The sequence below is a fragment of the Salvia splendens genome, chromosome 16 (assembly GCF_004379255.2).
Source record: "Salvia splendens isolate huo1 chromosome 16, SspV2, whole genome shotgun sequence".
NCBI lineage: Eukaryota > Viridiplantae > Streptophyta > Magnoliopsida > Lamiales > Lamiaceae > Salvia > Salvia splendens.
This window is the reverse complement of record NC_056047.1, coordinates 20,937,493-20,963,856: the sequence shown is the minus strand read 5'-3', so window position 1 is coordinate 20,963,856 and position 26,364 is coordinate 20,937,493. Positions and strand designations below refer to the sequence as shown.

The window sequence follows — 26,364 nt, the reverse complement described above, 5'->3', positions numbered from 1 at the left end:
CGGTAAGAGTTTTAATGCAAAATTGGTAAAGTAAGAAAGAGAAGAAAGAAAAGTGCGTTAGTGGAAATAGGACCCACCTCATTAGAGAGAGAAATTTCCTGAAAACGAAGGTTTCTATTCTTAAGGGACGGACAAAAAGGAAAGAATTTCTATTTTTACGGGATGAAGGGAGTACGTTTTTACTTTAATATCAACAAATGAATTTCTGAGGAGTGGGTGGTCTATTCCATTAGTGACAATTGATCAAGCTGGCAATTCAAAAGTTTAAACTACTTATACCTAGAAGGCAGGGGGGAGGGGGCTCATGATTATTCAACAGGAGCCATCCTACTTGGTGCAAAAAAACAAGAATCATAACAAAATGCTTCAATTATGCAAGCTGTCAATTTGGACTAATGTGGTCTATACAAGCATTATAAATTAATAGCTTGGAACATAATTCACAAATAAAAACAGACATTATATGCTTCCTTAGATTGAGAAACACACCTGCACCAAGCTTGTTAGGTAAACAAGAATCTTTCTCAATTGCTTGAAATTTGCTGCACAAAATGAATGAAAAAAATATCTGCAATCAACGTAAAAATTATTCTTCAGTACTTGTTAAACAGATAAGGTTTCTCTGGCTCCAGCTAAGTTAAATCAGTATGATTTGAGAGAAGCCCTACCTCAAAGGCTACCTATTGAAATGAGAGTCCAAGCCTACATAAATTCCAAGTTAAAGTTAGCATCCTATTGTATAGGAGTAAGCTTTTCCCAGAAATAGTAGACATAAAAATGCGATCTTTTACAGTTCAAGTAGAAAAACGTGCAATAATAGACCTTACAGAATGGATTCCATTGGGCAACTATGGAAATATCGCAAGACTGTAAAACTGAATTTACACAAAAGAGAGTGAATCAAACAAAGACAACTGTAAAAAAAAAGTAATATTGGTTGACAAAATATGCAACCAAAATTGGGAATTATGCATATCTCTATGTGAAGGAAGTGTATACTATTACATACAACAGTACATAAGAAGAAGTGCTAGGAACAACTCTATGTATGAGCACCCTAATTCAAAGCCTATATAAGATTATATAAAGAAGAAGGGATGTTGGGATGGTGAATAATAATGATGCAATGGGAAAGAATGAAGCTAAGAATCAGAATTTACATGGAACTAACAAAGATTTATATTTTATGTACTCTATGAGAGGTGAGCTATGAGCATCAATGAGAATAGCTTTGCCAAACATGACAGGCATTTGGCAGAGGATTCGGAAGGTGTCTTTCCGGCAACTGCAGGAGAAACTGCACGGCTGTTTGGTGCGCTCTGCTGTTGTGCTGTCGGCAGTGAGTTGGAAGAGCTGTTATTGCCCGTTGGATTCAGAGGCGCTCTGTCACTGAGATCCTTACCTGGAAAGATTAACATATACGGGTTGATGGCGTGAGCTGGATAGAGAAATGAGGTTCTAGGTTGAGAATACTTTGTTGAAATGGGTACATTTATAAGCAGATGCAGAAGATGCGAAAAACGGCCATGCAATTGAATTGTGTGGTATTATGTGCTTAAAATAGATAAATTTAAGCATACACTAAGTTATGTACACTCACAATTTGATTCAGACCAACCCAGCTTGAAGTTTTCCCTGTCGAATACAATCTGATATCCAGTCATGAAGTTCTCTGCAAGGCATAGCCAATCACAAAAGGGCACTCACATGATGCCAACCAAATGGAAAAGACGCACAACTCATTGCTTCCCATGGTAAGAGTCAGAAGCTTTTATTAAGATTAACTTACGTCCGATTGTCCCAATATCTCCATCCGCGGCCTGTACTGCTAAACAGAATCCAACAGCACCCTGTACCAAAAACAGACCATTCAGAGATTTCACATGTTTCGCATCTTAAGTTTCGTCATTCATGAACTAACAATTGAAACCATCTATAACTCCAGAAACCAAATAACCTGAGTTCCATATATCACAAAAACTGGATTCTTGACCACAAAACTTTTGGATGTTGCAAACTTTAGAGTGAAAGAAGGAAGCTTAGGCACCCCATCGGGACTGTTTTCCATAAAATAATCAGCTGTGTCGATAAATAAATCAATGGGTAGTTTTAACACATGGTTATCAGTCAAAACAAACACACCTGGATTTGTAGCAGTACTTCCATGGGTATCCTTCAAAGCTTGATTTTGGAGCATTTACTTGTCTGTCAAACTACAACCAAAACAGTATGTCAAACAAACTTGCTCATTTTACAACAGATACCAGGATGAATAAAACTAAAAGAGAAGGGAAAAATAATTACCTCATTAGCCACCTTTTCAAAAATTTGTGCTGGAAGAAATGAGAATGAAGACCCACTGTCGACCAGCATCTGGAACTCCGGATTTTCAAGACATGAGCTCTCAATGCAGCACGCATCCACTCCGACAATATAAGTTAAACTGTATCATGAACTGGATCAAAATTGGACTACAATGTGCAAACAAAAGAAAAAAGAGTAGCAGCTATTGTTACTTACTTTTTCCCATGCAAAGGCAAAAAAGGAGTAGTTTGTTGGCCAGCAATTCCCTGGTCCCCAAAAAGTAACCTTCCAGAATCATCTTCGTTAAAACATAGAGAAAATGAATTTCTAATGTATCCAGCTTTTGCAAGAAAACTCCCAACAGAAATTTCTCCAAGTCCGAGACCCAAGAGACCATCAGGAGCAACTCCACTGAGGTACCCACCAGTTTGTTTATTACCACACCTAAAATAGAAGAACGTATAAGAATCGAGAAAAGGAGAAAATGTTTCTTTATGGTAGTTATCGGGTGCATTCAGGTATGAGCAAAGCAAAACGCACCCAATAACCACTGGAGCCTTGACAGATTTGTTAGATACGTCAGAATTGCCTGGCAGGAGATGAAGAACATCTTCAACCAGAAATCCAGAAGTTGAAGTATCATCTGAATAGTAGTTGATGGTATAAGGACATTGTTGCTTAGGATTTGGACAGTCAGGACCCAGTGCACATAACTGGTGGCTGCAAGAAATGATTTTGCTAGTACTAGAACCAGAAGGATTGTACTCACTAAGATCTCTATCCTGCATAATAAATGCCCGAAAAACAAGAGGGCACCTGCCAATCAATCATTCGGAATAAGCGATACTAAGCAGTACAAACAGCTCATTGCTTCTGATACGAGTTTATTGGGCTGCAGTTTTTTTGCTTTCTGTCATATAAAAAATTATCACTAAGAAAGTCAACTGAAACCAACTTAGGAGATCAGAGACCACCGAAAGCAGTGGCGGATCCAGAAATATTATATTGGGGGTACGATAAATAGTTACACGAAAGATTTAACAACTAATCAATTTTTTTATTCTATTATCCCAATCATTTTTTTTTTCAATGAATCACTTCATTATATATAAAAATAAAATTATTTTTTATTCTTATTATTTGAAAAATATTACTACTATTTAAAATGCAGGTTCTTATATATTTATTTAACACAAACGTTATTTTGGTTTAATTTTTTTTAATATTTTAACCAAAACAAAATACATAATATTTTCTGTATAATCCCCAAATATGAGCATAATTAAAAGTCATAAATTATAAAAATTATATCCAATTATATATACTTTAGTTATTGGGTATGAAACAAATGAGAGAACAAATTATTTGGAGTATTATATTCAATCATATCCATACGTAACAGCTGTAAATTGATAACAAATTAAAATAGAAATATAGATATCAAATGCAAAATAGCAGAAAAATGCACAAATGAAAACAGAAATATAGATATCAAAAGCAAAATAGCAGAAAAATGCACTTGGGAGGACTCGAAACCTGGGTCTGCGCTATAACATATCAGCATTATACCACTAGGCTATTTGCTATTTTGGGGGTACACTCGTACCCCCTTGTTCTTAACTAGATCCGCCATTGACCGAAAGAGAATGTAAGACATACCAGGCTGCTATAGTAACTGGACGATAGAGGTGCACATTGAACACAATCACAAGGAACCCAAAATAGGTCGCTTCCAGCATCCAATGCCACAAGAAAAGATACTTTAGGCGTGCCTATGTCAATCCACATATAGTGCAACCTGTTTGAGATCATGCAAGTTAAAATAAGTGTGAATATCCTTAAACAGTTAACAGCAAAACCAAAGCGAGATATGAAATGTACGGATAAGAAAGCAGGTTTATATCTCGTACGCAAAGCGAGAATGGCATAGTCTAACTCTAACTTATATGGCTAGTCATACAAAGCAACTCTGAGACAAGAAAACATTTTTTTTGCAATTCTCCCCACCTTCCAGAAATCGTAGCTCCTTTTGTACTCCTAATCCTAAATTTAAGTATCGGACTACTTTTTATTCACCATTGTATAAGAGAAAAGCGATAGTAGTATCAATTGCATAGCATGAGCTCTCAGATAAACAGATGCAATCCCCAATTATTAGCAACGATTAGTATTGCAGCCTACATATACATAACAAGATTTCTGGCAATCTCATACTATTTGTTTAACTTCAATAAAAACTACAGAAGTCTCTCTCTCTCTCCTATTCTAGATTTGGCAACATAAAAACAAAAACAGTCAGCTAAAACGAAATATTTCCACATAAATCCTTGTTGCCATAAAAAATTCAATCAATTTTAAATTGAATAATACTATTTCGGTATTAACGAGTCATTCCCCCAATTTTCGGAATTTTACTAATAAATCACTTTAATTGAATCCCCTTGGCCTGTTCCAGATCACATCAAATTAGAGAGAGAGAGAGAGAGAGTTGTGACCATCCGAAGTCATTTCCAAGAGGCAATGTGGCGCTGCCCGCAGCGGGGTAGAGAAATTGGAACTGAGGATTGAGCTTCAGCGTCTGTCTCTGGACGTCGCTGCTGAGCAGGCGGCGGTAATACTCCAAGCTCCGCCGCTGCGGCCAGAAACCGCCGTTCAATCCAGCTCCATTCCGCAAAACCCTGGCATCGCGGTGAGCCCTGGCTTCATCCGAAAATCGATGCACCAGCCTGGCGGAATAGACGATTGGCGCCCCTAATTTAGCCTCGACGCAGAATAGAAGTAGAAAAGCAAGCAGAGGTAACCGGATCTCCATGAATCGAAGGAGATCGGGAAAAGTGAGAATCCACACGGCAGGGGAAGATATATATATGTGTGTGTGTGTGTTTTACGGAAAGAAATGTTTAGTGTAGTTGGCGTTGTGGTTGGTAGAAGGAGAGAGAGAGAGAGGGGGGTAATGAGAGTGAGGAAGAAGATGCACAGCACAGCAGAGATCAGGGGATTGAGCGTAGTGCGCACCGTGGCGCATTTTAGTACGCACCCAAAAAGGGTTGTCGGAAAATTACGTTTCATTTTTGTCTGTTTCTCTGTCTTTTATACTACGCCCTTTCAGTGTTAATCTCGTCTCTCACTAATAATTTTTCTTCATTTTGATCCAATACGAATTTTAAAAATATAATGGTCAAAGTACGAATTTTAAAAAATATAATAAAAAATAGAGTGAAAAACTTAATAGCAGGTGTATCATACTTTTATATATTCATTTTATACTTTATTCTTCTTACCATAAAAGTCATATTTTGTCATTTCAGTCTCACAATAAGAGTCATATTTCACTTTTTAGTATAAATAATAAATGAATTTTACATTTCACTAACTCACTTCTCTCAGATTTTATAAAAAATTGAGCCTCATATTCCGTTAACTTTTATAAAATCACTTTTCTTTACTTTTCTTAAAACCTATGCCCACAATAACTCTTATTGTGAGACGAATGAAGTAATAAAATGTGAGCGAATATGAATTAGTGGAATATGGAATCCACTACTAAAAATAGTAAAAATTAAACATAACAAATTTTTAGGGACGACAAAAATAGAAATAAGCGATAAAGTTTGAGGACAAATAAAGTACTAATAATAGTATAGTAGAATATGAAATATTTTTTTATCACGGAAATTAAAAAACAAATGTGAAATTGAGAGAATAAAATAAAAATGTAAACAAGGTAAGAGAGCAATATTCAAAGTTAGCAATCCACATCCCAAAACTAGAAATAAATAAATAAATAATTTTTAAATTATGAATAGTCCAAAATAATAAAATAGCTCGTTAAATAATAAACAGATAAAACAAATCGGTATATAATAGAGCAACTCTAGTAAAACAATGTGTTTTCCATTTGAAAATGATAGTGTCACCAGTCATCATGGACTCATTGAGTAGTTCATTTCAAAACAATAAATATAAGAGTAAAGACCAAAATTGGTCTTGAACATATGCCCATTTTATCATTTTGGTCATAAACATTATCTTTTGAATTTTTTGGTCCTGGACATTTCAAATCGGATCACAATTGGTCCTCCGTTAACAATTCCGTTAATATTTAACGGTCAACGATTTTAATCACAATTTTAACCAACTTAAACAATTTTTAATTATTTAATCATCAAAAATATTTTTCTAAATAAAATCATAAATAATTTGATTATTTAAAAATTGTTTAAGTTGTAATAAATAATTTATGATTTTTTGATAATAAACACAATTTTGACCAACTTAAACAAATTTTAAGTATTTAATCATCAAAATTATTATTTTTAAATAAATTCATAAATAATTTAATTATTTAAAAATTGTTTAAGTTGTAATAAATAATTTATGATTTTTTTATGATAAACACAATTTTGACCAACTTAAATAATTTTTAATTATTTAATCATCAAAATTATTTTTTTAAATAAAATCATAAATAATTTTGTTATTTAAAAATTGTTTAAGTTGGAATAAATAATTTAATTATTTAAAAATTATTTAATTATTTCTAATAAATAATTTATGATTTTATTTAAAAAAATAATTTTGATGATTAAATAATCAAAATTTGTTTAAGTTGGTCAAACTTGTGATTAAAATCGTTGACCGTTAAATATTAACGGAATTGTTGACGGAGGACAAATTGTGATCCGATTTGAAATGTCCATGACCAAAAAATTCAAAAGATAAAGTTTAGGACCAAAATGATAAAATGAGCATATGTTCAAGACCAATTTTGGCCAATACTCTAAATATAATGAATATAATCATTTTACTAACATACAAGAAAAAAATAATCGATTATCGGAGAAGTGGCTCTCAAGAGATTTCGACTCATCAAGTTCTCTAACTTCGTCCTTATTTATCTTAAGACAACCTCTTAAATCTTAAATCTTGTCACATATCGACTATTAAATCTTGTCACATATAAAGATTTAAGAGATTTCGACTCTTAAATCTTGTTACATATCGATTTGATGATGATCCTAGCTTGTCTATATAAGTATGGATAACCCTCCCCCTTATAAGGCCTTTTAAGAGGTGAGTGACTCATTTCTAATACTCCGTCTAGGAATATTTTTTTATGGTCTAATATTACTTCTTCTAAGAGCATCCGCAATAGGGACGGATGTCCCGGCGGACATCCCAAAAACACCTCCCGCCACTTCATAAGGACATCTCACAACACTGTCACGTCATAAGGACATCCCACTGCACAATAGTGGACATCCCCAAGGACGTCTTGGCAGACAAGAACAATAATTCGAAAAAAAAATTCGGAAACTGGGACGTCCATCGTGTCACCACAATAGCGGACGTCACGACGGATGTCCCGACGGACATCCGCGCTCACCCGCGGACGACCTCTCGTCCGCCGCCGACATCCGTGTCCGCCCCAAACGCTGCAATAGCGGACGCCCGCTATTGCGGATACTCTAATAGCACATTTTTTATTATAATACTATATCTCTTTTAATATAAAAAAGAAATTATTACTTCTTCTAAGAGCATCCACAGTAGGAAGGACTTCCCTACGAACTAGCACTAGGACTTCCCAAAAACACCTTCTGTCACGTCACTAGGACTTCCCACCCCACTGCCACATCATTAGGACATCCAACTTAGGGGTGTACATTCGGGTTTCGGTTCGGTTTTTTGTCAAAACCGAACCAAAACCGAAAAACCGAATTTAGTTCAAAATCCAAACCGAACCGAACCCGAAAAACCGAAACTGAAAAACCAAAAACCGAACTTAAAAAATCGAAAAACCCGAACAAAACCGAAAAACCTGAAAAAAAAACCGAAAAACCTGAAAAAAATAAATATAATATAAATATATATTTATATATGTGTATTTTATTTTATTTTATATATACTAATAGAATATTTATATATAATATAAAATTAATTATACATATAATATATTATATACTCCCTCCGTCCCGGACTACTTGCACTTATTTCCTTTCTGGGCGTCCCAAGTTATTTGCACTCTTTCCATTTTTAGTAAAAATTATCACCTACAGCCGTAATATTTGACTTTGTCTATCACTCATTCCTTAATCTCCGTACCGAAAAGGTAACGTTCGAGTAGTCCGGGACGGAGGGAGTATAATATAATATATTAAATTAATAGAATATATATATATAATTCGGTTTTTCGATTTTTCGATTTTTTTCTTCGCCCGAACCGAACCGAACCGAAAAACCGAAAAAACCGAACCGAATTTCAAAATATCAGTTTGGTTCGGTTCGGATATTCAGTTTCCGGTTTTTTTGCTCACCCCTAATCCAACTACACAATAGTGGACATGCACTAGGACATCCCAGCGGACAAGTACAATAATAAAAATTCACAAATTCGCAAATAAACAATTACAGAATTAAAATTTTGACACAAATACGGGCGGAGAAAGTGCAATAATAATTTTATTAAATAAAAAAATTAAAATAATACTATGCAACAAAAAAAACAACAATTTAAACAAAGTTTAGTATGTCATGAATCTTTATAGTTTGCCGCTACCCGATGGTATGATATGTTTATGTTTTAGGCCTTCATTTTCGACGATCGTTGTGCATGATATGAAATGCAAATGAAATGTAGTGCAACGAGCCGGATATATAGAGTTGAAATTAAAAAAAGTAAGAAAAAATCGAAGAATGCTCTCGTCCGTCTGTTGCCCGCAATAGCGGACGAGACGACGGACGAGCGGCAAACCCGACGGACGAGGGGTCGTCCGCAACGCGCTCGCCGGTCGCAATAGTGGACGAGCGCGACGGACGAGCGGCTCGCCGATCGCTCGTCCATCGGCTCGTCCACTATTGTGGATGCTCTAAGAGCACATTTCTTATTCGCACTCATTTGAAAAAATGATAGCGATAATAATATAGTGAAGTCTTTGCTTTTTAATCCGTCTACGAGAATATGCACTTTTTAAATTTGAAAACTTTTTTTTTCTATTGGGATGGACTTTAATTACTTTTTCTTTCTATCTCACTTATTTTATCCATAGCAAGACCACAATTACATTATCATGCCCCAAATTCCAAAAAAAACGTTTCAAAAATTTATAACAATAACAATAACAACAATAATAATAATAATAATAATAATTTCTCACTTATACATTAAAAATGACTCAAATTACAAACAAACAGCTCTTGGCGAATGAGGAATTGCTACAAAAGATTGCCAAAAATCTATATACATTTACGCCATAAATTATCACAAACGAAAAAATAATTAAAGACCAAAATCTGTATCTTTTTGTGAATTAGTTTTTCATTTGAAGTAAATTTGCTAGTTTACCTCAGCTTGGCCATCTTGGTCTTGGGGCTTGTTAGACCACTGGAATTCTATTTCCAGATTCCTCGACGGCCCGCTTTTGCTCTCCGGAAGCAGCGTGTACTCACCGGCGACTGCGCCTAGCATCACCACGCGATCGATCTGGATGGTTACCTTCCCGAACGAGCTCTGCAGTTAAAGAAACAGACCTGATTAGAGTAGGTATTGAAATACAGTGCCGAGAGTTTAAATCTTGTCACTAGAATTCATTAACCTTTCCCATCTTGCTCTTGTTTTTGCATGAAATGTGAAGCTTCTGGCCTTTGGGAGGACTCTCGAAGGACCAATCGAAGCTCTCGTCCCACTCAGGATTAGGACCGGTTGATACAACCTAGAGCAAAGCACAGTTGGAGTAAAACAGAGGAGAAACGGGGGGCGAGTGAAACAAACATGTTTGGTGATGAGAGTGGATCCATACCTTGGTTTGCCGAGGGGGTGTGTTTCCGAGGGTTAGCTTGCAGTATACGCTAGCATTCCCGACGGATTGCCTCATGTTGCTTCCTCGCTTGATTATCACCACTAGTGTGCCTGGCAAACACTGCAGTAGAAACTCAGCTTTCTCCTGGAACCGGGGTGGCCCTGATTGAATCAAGTACTGTAGAAGGGGTATTGCGTCTGCAGCAGCTATGGATTGCGCTCGAGAAACTTCAGCTGGACATGCTGACCACGCTTGCCTGAGAAGAAATAGCGCATCCAAGGCGGCTTCTTGAGTTGCCTCTGAGGCAGTCTTGAGCGAGGCGACCAGATGAGGAATGCTTAGTGTTGCTGGCTCCGTTGCTCTAAGGCGGGGGAAGTTGCCAAAAAGCGCATTCAGAGCCTTCAGATACTCTTCATTTACCGTGCCGGTAGCCCATAAATCTTTCTCAATTGCAGCTGGAGAAACAGCAAAAAAGTTTCATCAACTAGATGTTATACTCCAGCTAGCTCCGATCAAGGGAGGTGAGATTTTACCTGTTATAGCTCTCACAGTTTCGCTTGAAGCATATTCTTGAATGGTGTTGTTAGAGAAAAGAAGTTTGACAAACATAGCTGCCTGGATTGATGTTTCAGGGTCGCTAGAGCTTATCAGATCGAGCACGACCTGAACGCCGCCAGCTTCTGCAACGGCCCTCTTATTTGACCGGCTGTACATAACCAGGTTCTGCAAAGCACATATAGCTACTACTTTCATTTCCTCTGTAGGTTGATCTTCGAGAAGATTCACCAATGCACGACAGCCTGAAACAGCATCTGCGGTTCGGGCAAGAGCCTCATTCTGGAATAGGTCACCCAGAGCAAGGGTGGCAAGTAACCTCGCCTGCTGACCTTGTGTTTGAGGATCCAAAAGGTATTGGGACAATGGCAATATTGCAGCTTTGGTAACTTTAGATTCCCTGATCTTCACGTTGTTCAGTAACACCTCGAGTAGTCTGGCAGATGTTTCCTCGCACTGATGGCTTCTGAGAAGGTCCAGAAGTGCCTCGATTGCCCCACTTTCAGCCATTGCTTCAGCACTTGTAGAGTCATCGCTCTCCAACACGAGCAGAGCACTCAGAGCACCAACAACAGTGCTCTCTGTTCCTGAACGCAGCAACCTGACCAGCACTGCAACGGGTACTTCCAAATAGAACTCGGAACTATATTGCAGGATGCTAGATAACACTGAAGCAGCACACTCCCACAAAGCATGAGGGAGAAGAGGATCTGACTGAAGTATGACACTCGATAGCTGGCCTACACCACCCTCTTTTGCAATTTCATTTGGCCATATAGTTGAGACATTGACAAGAGCGCGAACAGCTCTCTGTTGCAAAATAGGAATGCCGGAACCAAGAATTCGTACCAGTGGAGGGATCACCTGCTGTGTCAGAGGATCTTTCTGAAGATGCTCCTCCAATAGTAAGTGGGAAAGAAGCTCTGCTGCTAACTGCCGTACTGCTGAAGCTGGAGAGTCAAGCAAAGGTAGGAGGGGTTCTATAGCTTGTTGTGATGTAAGAGTATAATCCACACGGCACTGTGGATGCTCAAGAATATTGACAAGAACCTGCAACGCGCTGTGTTGTCCATCAGGTCCAAACTCTGATCTTGTCAGCAACTGGAAGAGAGGCTCGACCACTTTTGCTGCCGAATGACCTTTTGCAATGCTTGCATTGTTTGTTAGTATTCTAAGCAATTCAGAAAATGCAGCAGAGAGAAAATCAGGAGCTTCATGAAGTATATCAAGCACACACTCTATTACTCCAGCTTTCACCATTTCCATCTTACAGGCTGGCCTATCTTTACCTAACTTAACTAGAGCTCTTGATATAGCTTCATGAAGCAAATAGTTTCGACCGTATAGAAGGCCCACAAGCGGGATGACAGCACCATGGGCAGCCACAAGTTCTGCCAGCTGGTCATCATCAAGGAGCTTATCTAATGCACGGACAACAGAATGGTGAGATGGACTATACTCAGAAACAAGCAGAGAAACCAATGGCTCAACACAGCGCGCTGCTGCTAAAGCGGATCGTATTCTTGTGTTGCCAAAAAGAACACTGCACAATTCAGCAGCATCTCCCTTCAGCTCCATAGAGTAATTCGACGAAAGGATTCTGCAAAGCACATCAACTGCATTCATCTCAACATCAGCAACTGCAAGGGCCTTCGATGGGTTTTCATTCAGCAGTCTGATTAAGGCAGCAATAGCAGCATGTTGTTCTTTCTCCAAACCTGTACTCAGAATTTCCACCAGAGGCTGAACAGCTTGCCTGGCAGACTCGGCATTCCTTACATGATCAGCAGAAAATAAGTTTTCCAATGCTTTAGCAGCACTATATCTTGCAGCTCTTCCACCCAGGCGCAAAACTGCTACAAGCTGACTGACTGCACCGAATGCAGATTCGTGTCTCCTTATCTCAGCTGTGCTGAACATAATGCCCAGTAAATCAGTAGCAGCTTCCTCATATGTATCTTGGGGGCCAAGGGACAGATACTTCGTCAAGCCTTCCAAGGCCCCTGACTCTACCATAGCAATTTGATTAGTAGGGCAATCAGTAGCAAGCTGGATCAGAAGTCCCAGAGCAAGAAAAGGTGCTCCAGGACGTTCTGGAATAGGTTTAAGCAAATCCACTAGTGCTGGTATAGCTTTCCTAGAAGTAGCACCAAGCCTGATGTCATCAACCCTGAACAATCTCTCAAGGGCGACTTGATCAGGATAACGAACCAAAGCAAAGTCATCCGCCAATTCCAAAAGGTCATGTATATCAGCATCAGCACAACCAAGCAAAGAAATGAGTCCAGCTGGTGCCCCTGAATTTGCAACAGAGAGAAGAGTCCCCCTGCTACCATTACAGACGAGACTGGCTACAGCTTGTGCAGCAAAATATCTATTCACCCCCTCTTCCGTCCTAAACAAACTAGCCAGTACCGGAATCACTTTCATAGTTGCATTGGCACGTATGATATCTCTATCTTGGAACAATATAGCTAACAATAATGCACAGATCCATATGCTGCCATCCTCCTTATAATCATTTTAAAGAAAAAAAATGAAAAAATCAGAGCAAGTATTTTCAAGACTATGCCAGTTGCCAGCAAGGCTATGCATTAGAATATGAGCCATGTACTGCACTTAAATCAATAATATAAACACATACCAGCATGTTATGTGAATAGGATTCAGAAATTTTATCAGTGAGAACTTCAATTGCACCAGCCTCCATGATCTCAACTTTACTTTTGTCATCCCGACTAGCAAGAATAGAAAGAAGCCATGTAACAATATTCACACCACTGATGACAGACGTACTTTTCTCAAAGTCATCTTCACTTTCTTTTTCAGTTATCCTGGAGATACTTATAATATCCTTTCTACCCCGATCAGCACCAGGGGAAGACTCTGAAGAAGCTAACATTCCAACAAGAGAATGAATGAGTGGTGTACTCATATTAGATCCATGTAAATCTTCAACTACTTGTTGATATTTGACTTTTGCAGTGCAGATGAGCAGTGCAGCTCCTCCAATTTTGATCCTTGCATCTGAGGAACTTATCACCCTTCTTGTAATAGATGAAATGCATCCATTCGCACATGCAATAGTATTTCCAAGAATTAGGGGCCGAGCCTGGGCGAGCCGAGATAATATTTCTATAGCCTTATCCTGCAACAACGGTGTGGCATCAGCAATACATGAAACTATTTGGGTAATGCCACTCGGATATTCAGCAAGAACAGCCCAAGCAGGCTTAACTTGCTCACCATATCCTGTGGATCTGGAGAGAAAAGCAAGTGCATCTAATGCCTCTGATGTAGCAACTGATCCACTGTCCGCAGTTTCCAGGAAAGAAACTATAGCAAGTACTGTTCCATTGCGATTCACACATTCAGTTAGAGAAGAATCAATCTGTCGAGAACGAAGAAGACGGGCAATTGCTGCTGTTGCATGGATCTTGCTAGTATTTGAGCCTTCACGCAACACTGCAGTGGCAGGTAAAACAATCTCTTCTGAGATAGCTTTTTCTGAAGTGTCATAGTCTAAAAGGAGATTGGCCAATGCACAAACTGCTTGCTCTGCGACCTGCAGTACTGAAGAGTTAGCAAGCACCACTAATGTAGGCAAAGCATCTCTAGCAAGAGCAGCCACATCACGGTTTTCTTTAACTGAGAGAAATATAGCAGCAAGGCACTGAGATACTTCTGCTAAGATGGTTTCAGATTCAGAGCTCAAAAGTTTCATGACCGATCCAAGAGTCTTAACAGCAATGTTAGTTTCACGCAAGTCTTTTCTGACATCAAAGATTCCAGCAAGAGCCAGTGCAGACCTTGCCTGAGTCTCTTCCTTGACAGAGCTCAATATTTTTATCATTGTCTCAATCGCATCATTTGCTGCACTTCCTTCACGTACCATGTCACTGAGAGGGGCCACACAGAGCAAGCTTTTTAATGCATCTAATACATAAATTTTGGACTCAGGCAAGTCGCTCAGTAGTAATGCAGTGAGTTGGCTGATTGTTGCTGTATCTGACTTATGAATCAAATGATTTAGGGTCTTAGCAGCAATCTCCTTTCCATTAGGTCTTCCATTCTTTAACAGCCAGAGAAGAGCAGGAACAGCATCAGCACTTTCAACGCAAGCACGTATATCCTCACTATGATTACAGAGGTTGCCAAGGATTGTTGCAGAATCTTCTTTAGCTTTAGCGGACCCAGTTTCCAGAATTTGAACAAGTGGAGGAATACCACCAGCAGCAGTAATAGCCCATTTGCTATCATCGTTTTCATTGGACAGAAGACAGAGCAATGCAACAGCACACTCTTGTTGTTGTTCCGATGATAGACCAAGAAGAGATATTAACAGTTGAATCCCTTCACGACCTTGAAGGGCCTGCCACAATGTACCCTCATTGTTGCAAAAAATAAGTAAAAATCTTATCAACTCTTCCTGAACTTCGTCTGTCGCCGTTGTAATCAAACCTACAAGCAGCCTCTTTGCATCAGAATTCGCAAGTTTGCTTGCTAGTATTCCATTACCATACAAACTGGCAAGGGCTTCTATTGTCGCTCCTGGATTAAAAAGGGCAACTGAGGTTTGAGCTGCTGTAACAATGTCTTCTCGACCTCTTCCGGATCTGATGCTCTAGCATATTCAGCTTTGCTATCATATATCATCAGAGCAGAAGCTAATGCACCTAATGTATCAGCTACTTGTGCAGGAGATGAACATGATTCTAGGCTTTGACCAAGACTTGAGATGACGTACGACAAGCCACCAGATATATTTGCAAGGGCACACATTGCATTGTCTTGCAAAGCTAGAGCAAACTCGCCCTGCATAAATTCTTTAGACGGAGCTATTGTAGCATTTATTAGAACGGGAATACCATTAGCATTGGCAATCTCCCGCCTGGCTTCTTTGGATTGTGCAGAAAGAGATTTAAGAGCAGATGCAGCTTCCGCTCTAAGTGGAGCTTCATTATCCGGCCCAAGTAGCTTGAGGAGCAGCTTAGTAGCTTCTGCAGCCAAGATTTTGGAACAAATAGATGCATCTTCCATCATCATGGATGCAAGCAGAAAGCACACATTTGCTTGAGTACTTGATTGGCCTGTTGTAAGCAATTTGACCAGTACATCAACCCCTCCAGCTTGAATTGTTGCTGGCCAAAACCCCTCGGTGCTGCTACAAAGATTCCGCAAAGCTCCTGTTAGTAAGTGATCGACCTCATTTCCTGCCTTAAGTCCCTTATCTAATTGTTGCCACAAGGCAGGAACAACTCCTTCTGTTGAAAATATTTTTGATCCGACGTGATCCTTCGCGCCACCTTGAGACACAGAATATATGGTCTTTGCTGCTGCAATTTGGCCTTCTCTCGAGTTGGACTTGAGAAGACCAAGCAATGGGGGAATGCATCCTCCAAGTAATACTTTGACCCGTAGTTCATTCTCTTGGCACAGAGAACCCAACACTACAGCACTCTGTATCTTTATCCCCAGTGATCCAGACCGAAGAAGAGAAACGAGAACTGGAACCGCTTGAGAATGTGATCCAACTGCACCGAAAGCATTTTCCCTTGTGTTGATTAACTCAAGTAACTGCCTCAGGCATTTCTCTTTTTCCTGTGATGATGAGGAACTCTGCCGCAATTGCTCAATACATTGTGCAACACTTGCTAATGTTCCATCTGGGTCCTCCATGTTACCTCTATCTCTGCATGTGAATAAATCTCATGATCATCACAAAAATTTACCTAAATATTAACTGAAATGAAATCGAGCAGCAAATTCAAAGTAGATTTCAAACTTTTTTGTCACTAAAGTAGCTATGCAATGTAATGATCTCCTAAACACTATAATTATAAAGCTACTGTTGTAACCGATAAGACATTTAAATTGGTGTAACCCTGAAAATTTGTTAGTGCCAAAGGTAAAACAAAACTTCAACTATGAAATGCTACACCATATCTAGCATTTACAAAAGGCTAACAACTGCAGATAACTTAGGGGCCTATTAGAGGTTAGATTAATTATGCAATATTGTATTGGCAAAACATGGAGGTCAAAAACTTATGTCTAGGTAGTAGGAACAAGTGACATCGCTAAGCAACAGCTTTCAGTTCAAAACACATAAACTGATCAGCCTTGAACAAAATAAAGGAACTGCTAACCTTGAACCCATTTTCATGAGTGAGTGGGGGGTTGGAGGTTCTGAATCATGAGGTCTACTTTCCCCATTTCTCTCCTACAACAGAAATATAAAAAGCTCAAACTAACTATAATAAATAACTCTGAAATGGACACTTCAGGAAATGGAACAGGAGTACACAACCAAGCAAATCCATGCCATGATAGCATATGCGCACCCTAACAAACAATATAATGCACGTCCCTTAGAAGAAAGAAAGCAACATCAGGAATGGCAAATATACAAAGGAAAGGAATGCATATTTAAATTAAGTGGAGTGAGAACAAAGTAGAAGGAAGAAAAAGTATGAGAGAATAAAGTAAGAGAGATAAGTGTGTTGTGTTTTTCCAAAAAAGGAAATGACCAACTCTAATGGAACAGGAACACTCAAAAAGAAATATGATGCAACACTAATGGAACAGAGATTATATTTTAAAAGCCAGTCATGATCTTCATCCTATCTCTTTCAGGGAACTAGAGTGGTTAACTCAGAGTAAACAATACACATCACGCAACAAAGTAATACTAATACTAGAAATCAGGATTTTCAGGAACTTTCTTTCAAAACTGAAAACTAAGAAACTAATAATCTCCCCCAATAAATTAACAATATAAAAACAAATGAACAATGTAACTACTTAAGGGTGATTTATCGATCCCTTTATAATTTTTCCAATCTGAATTATTACTATTCGAATGGGAAAAACTCACTATGAGCAATGCATGTGATCTATGTACACTATAAACAGAATCAGAAAACATTCATTCTGGATCCAGATAGTTCAGCAGATTTCAAGATTAACTGCAGCGATAGTCTTAGACAAACAGAAAATTAGTTAAATTAAGCAAGCTTACCATGCCATTAGAGGGATTGCTACCATTAGGCGCAGCCACCCTCCATGCTATTGTAGCCGCCAGCTTCGCTGCTATTCTGATGTCTTCCCTTCAGATCCAAATTTTCCCCCTCACACAGGAAAAAGCTAGCAGCGCGTACTGTTGAATCGCAAGTCAGCCTCAGCACATCAAAAGGTTGACTAGACTAAAACACCTAATTAAAATCTAATGAATGAACTTGGTTTTATAGCACAATTAAATCAAAGCTACAGAGAAATGTAGTAATCTGAAACGTGAAATCCAGCTGAAACGCCTCCCCTCACGTTTAGAAAGAGTGGTTTAAACGTTACTTTCACCATAAAGTTGCAACCAATTGAAATTGATTGACTAAAAACAGTATCATCATCACTTCCAATCACATTAAAATAGGAAATAAGCAAATCCTATTGAATTTCCACTAAAACGGCTCAAAAAATTCTCAGATCATATGCATCCGCATAGAGAAGCTGACAACAACAGTACAGTATAGCCAGATCAAATACCGCGTGGCGACCGGAAAATTCTCCACGGATCAAAAATTAAATGTGAGGAAAGATAAGATCTAGCAGAAATGTAGAAACCTTTTGCTAGATTCAGCGGAAGCGCATGGAGATTTCCTTCTCCAACAATGTAGGTGAGCTTCTATAATTGAATCCCCTCTTTTAGCAACTCTCTTCCTCGCTTACTCTCTGTGTGTAAAATGAAATCAAATCGAGAATTCCAGAGAAGCGAGGAAGATAGATTGCCTAGAGAAAGAAAGAGAGAGCGTATGTAAGTATGTGTGTGTATGTCAGAGAAGAAGAGTGAGAGTGTGTGAGGAAGAGAGAGACATAGAGCTTTGCTGGCTAAATTCCACGAATGTACGTCATGGGAGATGATATCCGTCATTTGTACCCGGAAAAAAAACATTTTCCAGTGATGGGAAAGATGCGTGAGGCTCTCGCGTCTTTGATAAACCAAACACGCGAGAGTCTCTTGCGTGTATACAAAACACGCATCAAGCTCATGCGTGTTTGAAAACACCCGATCGGGTGAATTTCCAGTTTCAAAACACCCGGTCGGGTGTTTTGAAACAGGAGAAGTCCAGAGAGAACACCCGGTCGGGTGATTTTAACTTTCTAATCACTCGGCCGGGTGAAATTCGTCTAAAGGCCGCAGCAGCTATTGAATCAACTATTCTTATTCAAGCTTTCTTGACGTCTTTCTACCTTACATAGAGCTTTCTATTCGCCGGTTGTTTCCAGATCTTGCAAGCCGCTGGCTGATCAAGAGAACCAATATCTGAGGCGAGGCCTTATATGATATGTTGGGAGATAGTCCGCTTTGCCTTGTTGATAGGATAAAGGATAGTAGCTCAGCTTCGGATTAGACTATGTGAAGGGATAATCAAAGCTCAGCTTCTTCACCGCTCGAGAACTCACGAACTGAAGAGCTCACGTCACAAACTAATTTTTCACCCGACCGGGTGATTTAAAAGTTAAAATCATCCGACCGGGTGTTCTCTCTGGACTCCTCATGTCTTAAATATTTCACCCAGCCGGGTGAAATTCACCTGATCAGGTGTTTTCAAACACGCATGAGCTTGATGCGTGTTTTGTATACACGCAAGAGACTCTTGCGTGTTTGGTTTATCAAAGACGCGAGAGCCTCACACTTCTTTCCCATCACTGGAAATGTTTTTTTTCCGGGTACAAATGACGGATATCATCTCCCATGACGTACATTCGTGGAATTTAGCCGAGCTTTGCTGGTGTGCGGTGGCGGACCACCGACAGCTCACGGCTGCGGTTTCGGCTCGGCTCTGCCGTTTACCTGAGTAAATTATTTTAAAATTGTGTAGCAGATTATAGAAATATCATTATTTTTACTAGGAGATAGAGTATATAGTTTTAACTAATAATATGAACTCATATTATTTCTCTTTTACCTTTTTTCCCCATTTCTTACTAATAATATGGACCACATATTCCATTAGCACTACTTATAGACAGCACATTCCAGTAAACTCTCTCTTACTTTTTTTTCTTTTTCTCTTACTCTACTAATTCTACATTAAAACCCGTGTCATTCATAAAGTGCCCTATTTTCATTGACGGAGAGTATTTTTTTCAAAACCAATCCAAAATAATAAAATTAGTCTATTTTTTATGGATGGAGATAGTATTAGCTAAAATGTCAGTAACTACGATTATTTTTGCTAATTTTTATAGCTATATTAATACGAGTTTAGAAAAGTTACGTCCAAATATCAAACAGATAGTCCATTTCATTCAAATTATGGTGTTGAGTAAATATGGTCTCATGTTAGTATGTAAGTGAAGAATCTTAATTAGAGCACCCGCATCGATGCGGGCTCGGTCACGCCTCGGCGAGACGAGTCAGCATCGAGACAGCGATACAGGTCCCCCGTCGCGATGAAGCTGACGAGCTCTGGCGCGCGGCGTGACGCCCACTTGCCGGCCCGTGAGTGGGCGTCGTCATGCTGACGCAATAAATAATTTTTTTTTAAAAAAATTGATTTTCTGAAAAAAAAATTAAAATTTTAAAACAATAATATTACCGTTTGAATTTAAATTATATATATATATATATGTATATATATATTATTCTATAAATACTCTCATTACCTCTTTCATTTTACATACAAACACACTATCACTCATTTTTTTTCTTCTCATCACTATAATATCATCTCTCTTTCCTCTCCAATTTATGCAAAAGTTTCCGGTGACGGAAAATCCGGCGGCGAGGGCGGCTACGACTTGAACGCGTTTGTCGACTGGGGGGGCATGTACAATGTTTTGGGTGCTTCCGGTTCCAGTTCGTCGCCGGGCACCCAAGGCTCGTCGACGCTGGCGTACCAAACACCATCTTTTACAATTGATGCATACTATCGTCCCTCCGCCCCGAGGTATGGGCAAACGCAGGGATTATCCGAAATTATGGAGAATATTCCGGAGGAACACACTCCGGAAAACCTTCCGACGGGAGCTAGAAGAGGAGGAGGCGGAGGAAGACGAGGAGGTGGAGGACGTAGGTCGTCATCCATACAGCTCCGCAGAGATAATGGCTCTGTTCAACACTTGGATCAGCACATCGTACGATCCTATCGTCGGGAATCAACAATCCCGCAAGTGTTTTGGGATAAGGTCACCGCCGTATACAACGAGCAAAAGCCAATGAGGACCTTCAAGCGCAACATGAAGATGCTTCGCAGTCATTTTGAGCAAGCCGACCAAGATATCAAAATATTTTGTGGGATCTACAAGCATGAAGCGGAGAATTACCAAAGCGGAGCCAGTGGAGCCGCCGACATTCTGAGAGCGGCTTTGCGAGTCTTTAAAGCCGATACCGGCAAAGATTTCAAATATGCCGATGTTTGGCAATCGGTCAAAGAGGTTGATAGGTGGGTTGGCGGTGTCCAGTCCAGCACGGGCTCGAGCTCGAAACGCACGAAGCACACGACAGGTGGCCAATACTCGTCTAGTGAGGGCGGGGAAGGCAACGCCTCACAAGAGGTTGAGTTCCCGATATCCGATGCAGGGGGCTCCTCCGGTACACGACGTCTGCCGCAAGGGAACAAGGCGGCGAAGGCGGCTAGAGCTCGCGCAGGGAGGGGCCGAGACGAATCAAGCTAGGTGGGCTCCCAAGGCACGCCGCCACCCTCCCTAATGTCCATGTACTTCATCGCCACGATGACTGACACTTCCCGCATGACGCCTGACCAATATCAAGCCCATATTGCCGGGATTGCGTATCTGGCAAGACAACTTGGTATTCCGCCTCAAACGGGTGCATCGCCACCGCCTTCGGGGGATGATTCGCCGTCGGAGTAGTTTTTGTAATTTAAGTGTGTAATTTTTAATTTCTTGTATTTTAAATTATGTCTTTTTTTATTTTTGTTAAGATTTTAATTATGTGTTTTTTATTTTTTTAGGATTTTAAATTGTAATTTTCTTTTATTTAATGAAGTGTGTTTTTATTAATTGAATTTGTTGGAAATAAAAATAAAAATGAAATTGAGATGGTATTGAGACAGAGATGTGGATGGCCTTAGAGCATGTATAACGGTGAATCAAAAATAGTTCACACTCAGCTCGTTGTAAGGGTCTCTTCCCAAGTCCCGACAAGCTGCTCGTGTTGAGGTGGTAGGGGTGAGCCATCTCTCCACAAGCCCGGTGAGCCGTGAGCTGATTCGTTGAGGGCTCGACCTCTGGTCAAGGGGTCGAGAGCCAGTTCAAGATGTCGTTTGACTGATGAAGGGGACAGAGGCTTGAGGCGGGTGGATCAAGCTAAGAGCCCCACCTCGCTCTTCAACCGTAGCCCATGGGAGAGCTGCATAGCCGGCTCGGCCGGGGCCCTTGGGTGCGAGGCGCGGCCCCCTATTGCGGTGGCCGAGAGCCGCGGCTCATGGCCAATTTCAATTTTTTTCTTTTTTTTTTTATAAATACACCATTTTTTCTCCATTTTCTACCCCATTCCAAACTCCACTCTTTTCAATTTATCTCAATTCAACTTTCAAAATATGGATTCTGACGATGAACAGTATCAACAAGCGATTGATCGGGAGTTCGATGAACTGGTTGCAGCGGTGCAACGTGAAGTTGACGAGACGGAGGCGGCGGCGGCAGTCCCTTGACCGATCCATCATCGGCGAACAATCGGCCGTGACCATGTCGGGGCCGACCAGCGATTGATGGAAGACTACTTCGGCGATAACCCCTGTTATCCGCCAGAGATTTTTCGTCGGCGATTCAGAATATCGCAACAACTCTTCATCTATATAGCAACGTGTTTGGCGCAGCGGTTCAGGTGCCTCACCTTGCGACGTGATGCCAGCAGCCGAGTCAGTTTGTCGACATATCAGAAGTGCACCGTGGCAATTAGGCAGCTTGCCTATGCCGGACCCGCTAACATGTTCGACGAATATCTACAGATGGGTGAAACGACTGCCCTAGAGACGCTGAGATAATTTTGTAGGGGCGTCAAGGATATCTTCGGTTCGGAGTATCTACAGAAGCCAACGGCCGTAGAATGCCAGAGATTGATACATATGCACGGGAATGTGCACCATTTTCCAGGGATGTTGGGCAGCATCGATTGCATGCACTGGGAGTGGAGGAACTGTCCGGTGGCTTGGAAGGGGTAGTTCACTTCTGGGTTCAAAGGGCGACACCCCACGATAATCCTGGAAGCCGTTGCTGACTATCGTTTGCAAATCTGGCATGCGTATTTTGGTGTCGCTGGGTCGAACAATGACATCAACGTTCTACAATCGTCGCATCTCTTCAATGACGAGTGTCGGGGTGAGGGTCCGCAAGTCAGATTCGTGGCCAACGGCACGCAGTACAACATGGCATACTATTTGGCCGATGAGATATACCCTCGCTGGCCCGTGTTTGTCAAAACGATCCGGCAACCGGTTGGGCCGAGGCAATCCTATTTCGCGCGAAAACAAGAGGGTGCTAGGAATGATGTTGAGCGAGCTTTTGGTGTCCTCCAATCGCGATGGGCCATTCTATGGTGCCCAGTACGACAGTGACACTAAAATGATGTCGCCGACATCATGATTGCATGTATCATATTGCACAATATGATAATAGATGATGAAGGATTTGTTGCAGAGCACTGGGCACCGGAAGAGGGTGCTAGTACAAGTCACGGTATTGCCACCGCCCCCTGCAGATGGGTGTACCACGTAGTAATGCATACTTGATTCAGCAGTTTACCGATATGCGGAGGGAAACATCACATACGACACTGCAGGCTGATTTGGTTGAAGTGGTCTGGAACCGTAGAGGAGGGGGCGCAGCGTTATATGCGTTCGCGGTGTTGTTTTTGTGATGTCGATAATTTTCGTTGTGTAATTTTTCCCTTTATATAATTCAACGAAGATTTTGTTATAATTTTTTTTATTAAATTATGCAATTTTTAAAAATTATTATAGTCTAAATTTTTTATTCCAGTTAAATTAAAATATACGAAAAAATGAAAAAAAATTATTTATTTGTGGCTTGGGCTTGTCCACTATTGTGGTGGCCAAGTTTTTTATAGAATGGCCAAGTTTCTTGGCCTTGACTAAGTATTGGTGGCTTGGGCTTGCCCTTGGCTCCACTATTGTGGATACTCTAAGGTCATCCACAACGCTGTCACTATACCGTCCCTTAAAACACTATCTGTGGGCCCCACTGTACTTTTTTACTCCATCCCTTAACTAAGGGACGAAACCTGCAACCCTCCGTCCCTTAAATTACTATTCATTCAATTTCATTTTTTTATTTTTTTTCCATCAAATTCAATTAATAAAAAACATACTTCATTAAAAATAAAATAACATTACAACATAAAATAAAAATACAACTTAAAATTTAAAAAAATAAAAAAAGACATAATTAAAATCCTAAAAAAAATAAAAATGACATAATTTAAAATACAATTTTATAGAAAATAAAAAAACTACTCCGCCGGCGAATCATCCCCCGAAGACGGTGGAGGTTCCCTGAGGCCACTTGGAGGCGGGATACCAAGTTGTGCCGCCATAAACAGGACTCCGTTAAGTCAGGCTTCGTATTAGGTGGGCGTAAAGCGGGAAGTGTCCTCCATTGTGGCGGTCATGTACATGGACATAAGGGAGTTCGAGGGTCCCCCCGAGCTCGAGCCCTCCTGGCTAGATTCGGCTCGGACCCTCCTCCCTCTAGCCGCCTTCGCCGCATTTCTCCCTTGCGGCCAACTGCGCCCACGGGAGGACCCCCCGACATCGTCTGCCGGGGTCTCCTCCTCCTGCGAGGCAAACTCTTGTGGCTCGATGCCCTAATCGCCCTCACCAGACGAGTATTGTCCACTCGCCGTGTGCTTCGTGCGCTTCGAGGTCGAGCCCGAGCTGGACCGCTCACTGCCGGCCCACCTTTCCTCGTCCCTGACGATCTCCCAAACATCGACATATTTGAATTATTTGCCGGTGTTTTCGTAGTAGACCCGCAAAGCCGACCTCAGAATGTCGGCTCCCGTGGCTCCGCTTTGGTACTGAGCCGCTTCATTCTTGTAGATGCCGCAGAATCGTTTGACCTCTCTGTCGACTCGGTCAAAGTGAGCGCGGAGCATCTTATATGTGCGGCGGGGGGTCTTTTTCGGCTTAATCTCGTGGTAGGCCTCAGTGACCTTTTCCCAGAAGCACTTCCGGGGTTGTTGATTCCCGACGATGGTATCATACGAGACGCTGATCCAGGCATTGTACACCGCCAGCGTTTCTTTGGGGCCGTACGGATGCCGGCCTAGATCCTCCCCCTCCTCCGACTTCTCCTCCGCCCTGGAACCTCTCCCGCCTCGGCCTTCTTCCGGAATGAGTTGAACCGGATAATCCTCCCGAATCTGAGATAATCCCTGCGAATACCGCGAGGCGGAGGGACGGGCGTATGCATCAACATCAAAATTGGGTGGTTGGTACCCCCCGGCGTGCCCGAACTTTGGGTGCCCGGCGTCGACGAACCGGAACCACCCAATGTGTTGTACATGCTCCCCCAGTCGCCGAACGCGTTGAGATTTCACGCGCCGGAGCCTCCACCGCCGGAGTTTCCGTCGCCGGACATTTTATGATTAGATGTTAGATGAAAATTGAAGAGGAAATGAAGATGAATTTGGAAGAATAGATGTGTAGTTGTGTGTAAAATGAGAATGAATTAGGAGTATTTATAGAGTAAAAAACTGTAAAAAAATGAAAACAACTCTTTTAAACGGTAACATTACCGTTTCACTTTTTAAATATTTTTTTATTTAATTCGATTTTTTTTAAAATTAATTATTGCGTAAGCATGACGACGCCCACTCGCATGGCCTGGGATCGCGCCACGTCGCCGCGACGCGTGGCGAGCTGTCCCGCGTTACGTCCCGGCGGAATGAGTTTCGTGACGAGATGGTGACGGGCTGGGGGCGAGACAGGGCGCCGCAATGCGTCGAGCTACCGTCCCGTCCCTGTGTGACGAGTTCCGAGCCACCCGCGTGACGCGTTGCGGGTGGCCTAAGCCAATGAAAAACAAGTACTCCTATACTGTATTATACTATATCTCATACCTACAAACACATGCACTTAGTTAGAAGAAGGATGGTGGACAGACAATATTGATTCTTGAATCTCACATGCAATTCACAAGTCGATATCCAAACCAATGTTTTTAACATTGTTCCCCTATATTAATAGTACTTCTTAAACCGACATTTTGCCTAATTAAGAAGAAGTAATTATTTCCGAATTGTGCAGATCCGACGATTCGTTGGCAACTTGGCAACCAACATGGTCCAATTTGTTTTGCCTGTCAAATTTGTTTGGCTCTTAAACTAATTTTTGCCTAAATTTTTTGTCACCGTTGCTATTCATTATTCACCAATCATCAGAGTACAACATAAATATTACCACTACTATCATTCATTCTCTTGCTCTACTAGAATTTCAGTTAAACGTAATTTTGATTTTTAAAAAAAAACATAAAGTATTCAACAGATGACGGGGCCATTTTTGCACATTTCTACATAATTTAGAAAATGTATGACATCCAATCCACACGAAAGTCTACAATAATGAATAATATAGCAAGTTGGTCAATTGATCATCGGTTTGGGATAATTTTTCAAAATATTATTAAAAATAACGAATAAACTTACAGTTTTGCATAT

At 40.7% G+C, this 26,364-nt stretch overlaps 2 protein-coding genes and 1 pseudogene across 4 annotated transcripts; 1 reads left to right on the top strand and 2 right to left on the bottom strand.

Annotated features, from left to right (window-relative positions):
- Positions 1 to 896: 896 nt before the first annotated feature.
- Positions 897 to 5,382, bottom strand: LOC121772752 (aspartic proteinase-like protein 1). Of its 2 annotated transcripts, none has more exons than XM_042169962.1 (10): positions 4,800 to 5,382; positions 3,964 to 4,102; positions 2,845 to 3,086; positions 2,521 to 2,748; positions 2,305 to 2,443; positions 2,143 to 2,213; positions 1,958 to 2,057; positions 1,790 to 1,850; positions 1,601 to 1,672; positions 897 to 1,402 (listed from the first exon to the last, which is right to left on the bottom strand). In XM_042169962.1, the coding sequence occupies exons 1-10, from the start codon at positions 5,114 to 5,116 to the stop codon at positions 1,194 to 1,196; spliced, it is 1,578 nt and encodes a 525-aa protein (XP_042025896.1). In that variant the 5' UTR covers positions 5,117 to 5,382; the 3' UTR covers positions 897 to 1,193. The 2 variants fall into 2 exon arrangements, with proteins under 2 accessions (XP_042025896.1, XP_042025897.1); XM_042169963.1 differs by having other exon boundaries at positions 2,845 to 3,120; positions 4,800 to 4,936.
- A 4,034-nt stretch (positions 5,383 to 9,416) lies between these two features.
- Positions 9,417 to 20,359, bottom strand: LOC121771108 (annotated as a pseudogene).
- LOC121771109 lies at positions 18,128 to 26,301 on the top strand. 2 transcript variants are annotated; one of them, XR_006043933.1, is made up of 2 exons: positions 18,128 to 18,331; positions 25,952 to 26,301. XR_006043933.1 is itself a non-coding variant. In XM_042167900.1 (2 exons), the coding sequence occupies exons 1-2, from the start codon at positions 18,304 to 18,306 to the stop codon at positions 21,333 to 21,335; spliced, it is 945 nt and encodes a 314-aa protein (XP_042023834.1). In that variant the 5' UTR covers positions 18,128 to 18,303; the 3' UTR covers positions 21,336 to 21,524. The 2 variants fall into 2 exon arrangements, 1 of the variants encoding a protein (XP_042023834.1); XM_042167900.1 differs by lacking the exon at positions 25,952 to 26,301 and adding an exon at positions 20,419 to 21,524.
- Positions 26,302 to 26,364: the final 63 nt, after the last annotated feature.

Bases quoted from the DNA above. Each gene is read 5' to 3' on its own strand.
- LOC121772752 (XM_042169962.1), bottom strand. From the start codon at position 5,116: ATGGAGATCCGGTTACCTCTGCTTGCTTTTCTACTTCTATTCTGCGTC. The intron at 2,444-2,520 runs GTAAGTAACAAT...TTCATGATACAG, and splicing joins TTGCCTTTGCATGGGAAAAA to TTTAACTTATATTGTCGGAG. The intron at 1,403-1,600 runs GTGAGTGTACAT...TAATCTTTCCAG, and splicing joins GGGTTGGTCTGAATCAAATT to GTAAGGATCTCAGTGACAGA.
- LOC121771109 (XM_042167900.1), top strand. From the start codon at position 18,304: ATGGAGATTTCCTTCTCCAACAATGTAG. The intron at 18,332-20,418 runs GTGAGCTTCTAT...TTTATGCAAAAG, and splicing joins TTCCTTCTCCAACAATGTAG to TTTCCGGTGACGGAAAATCC.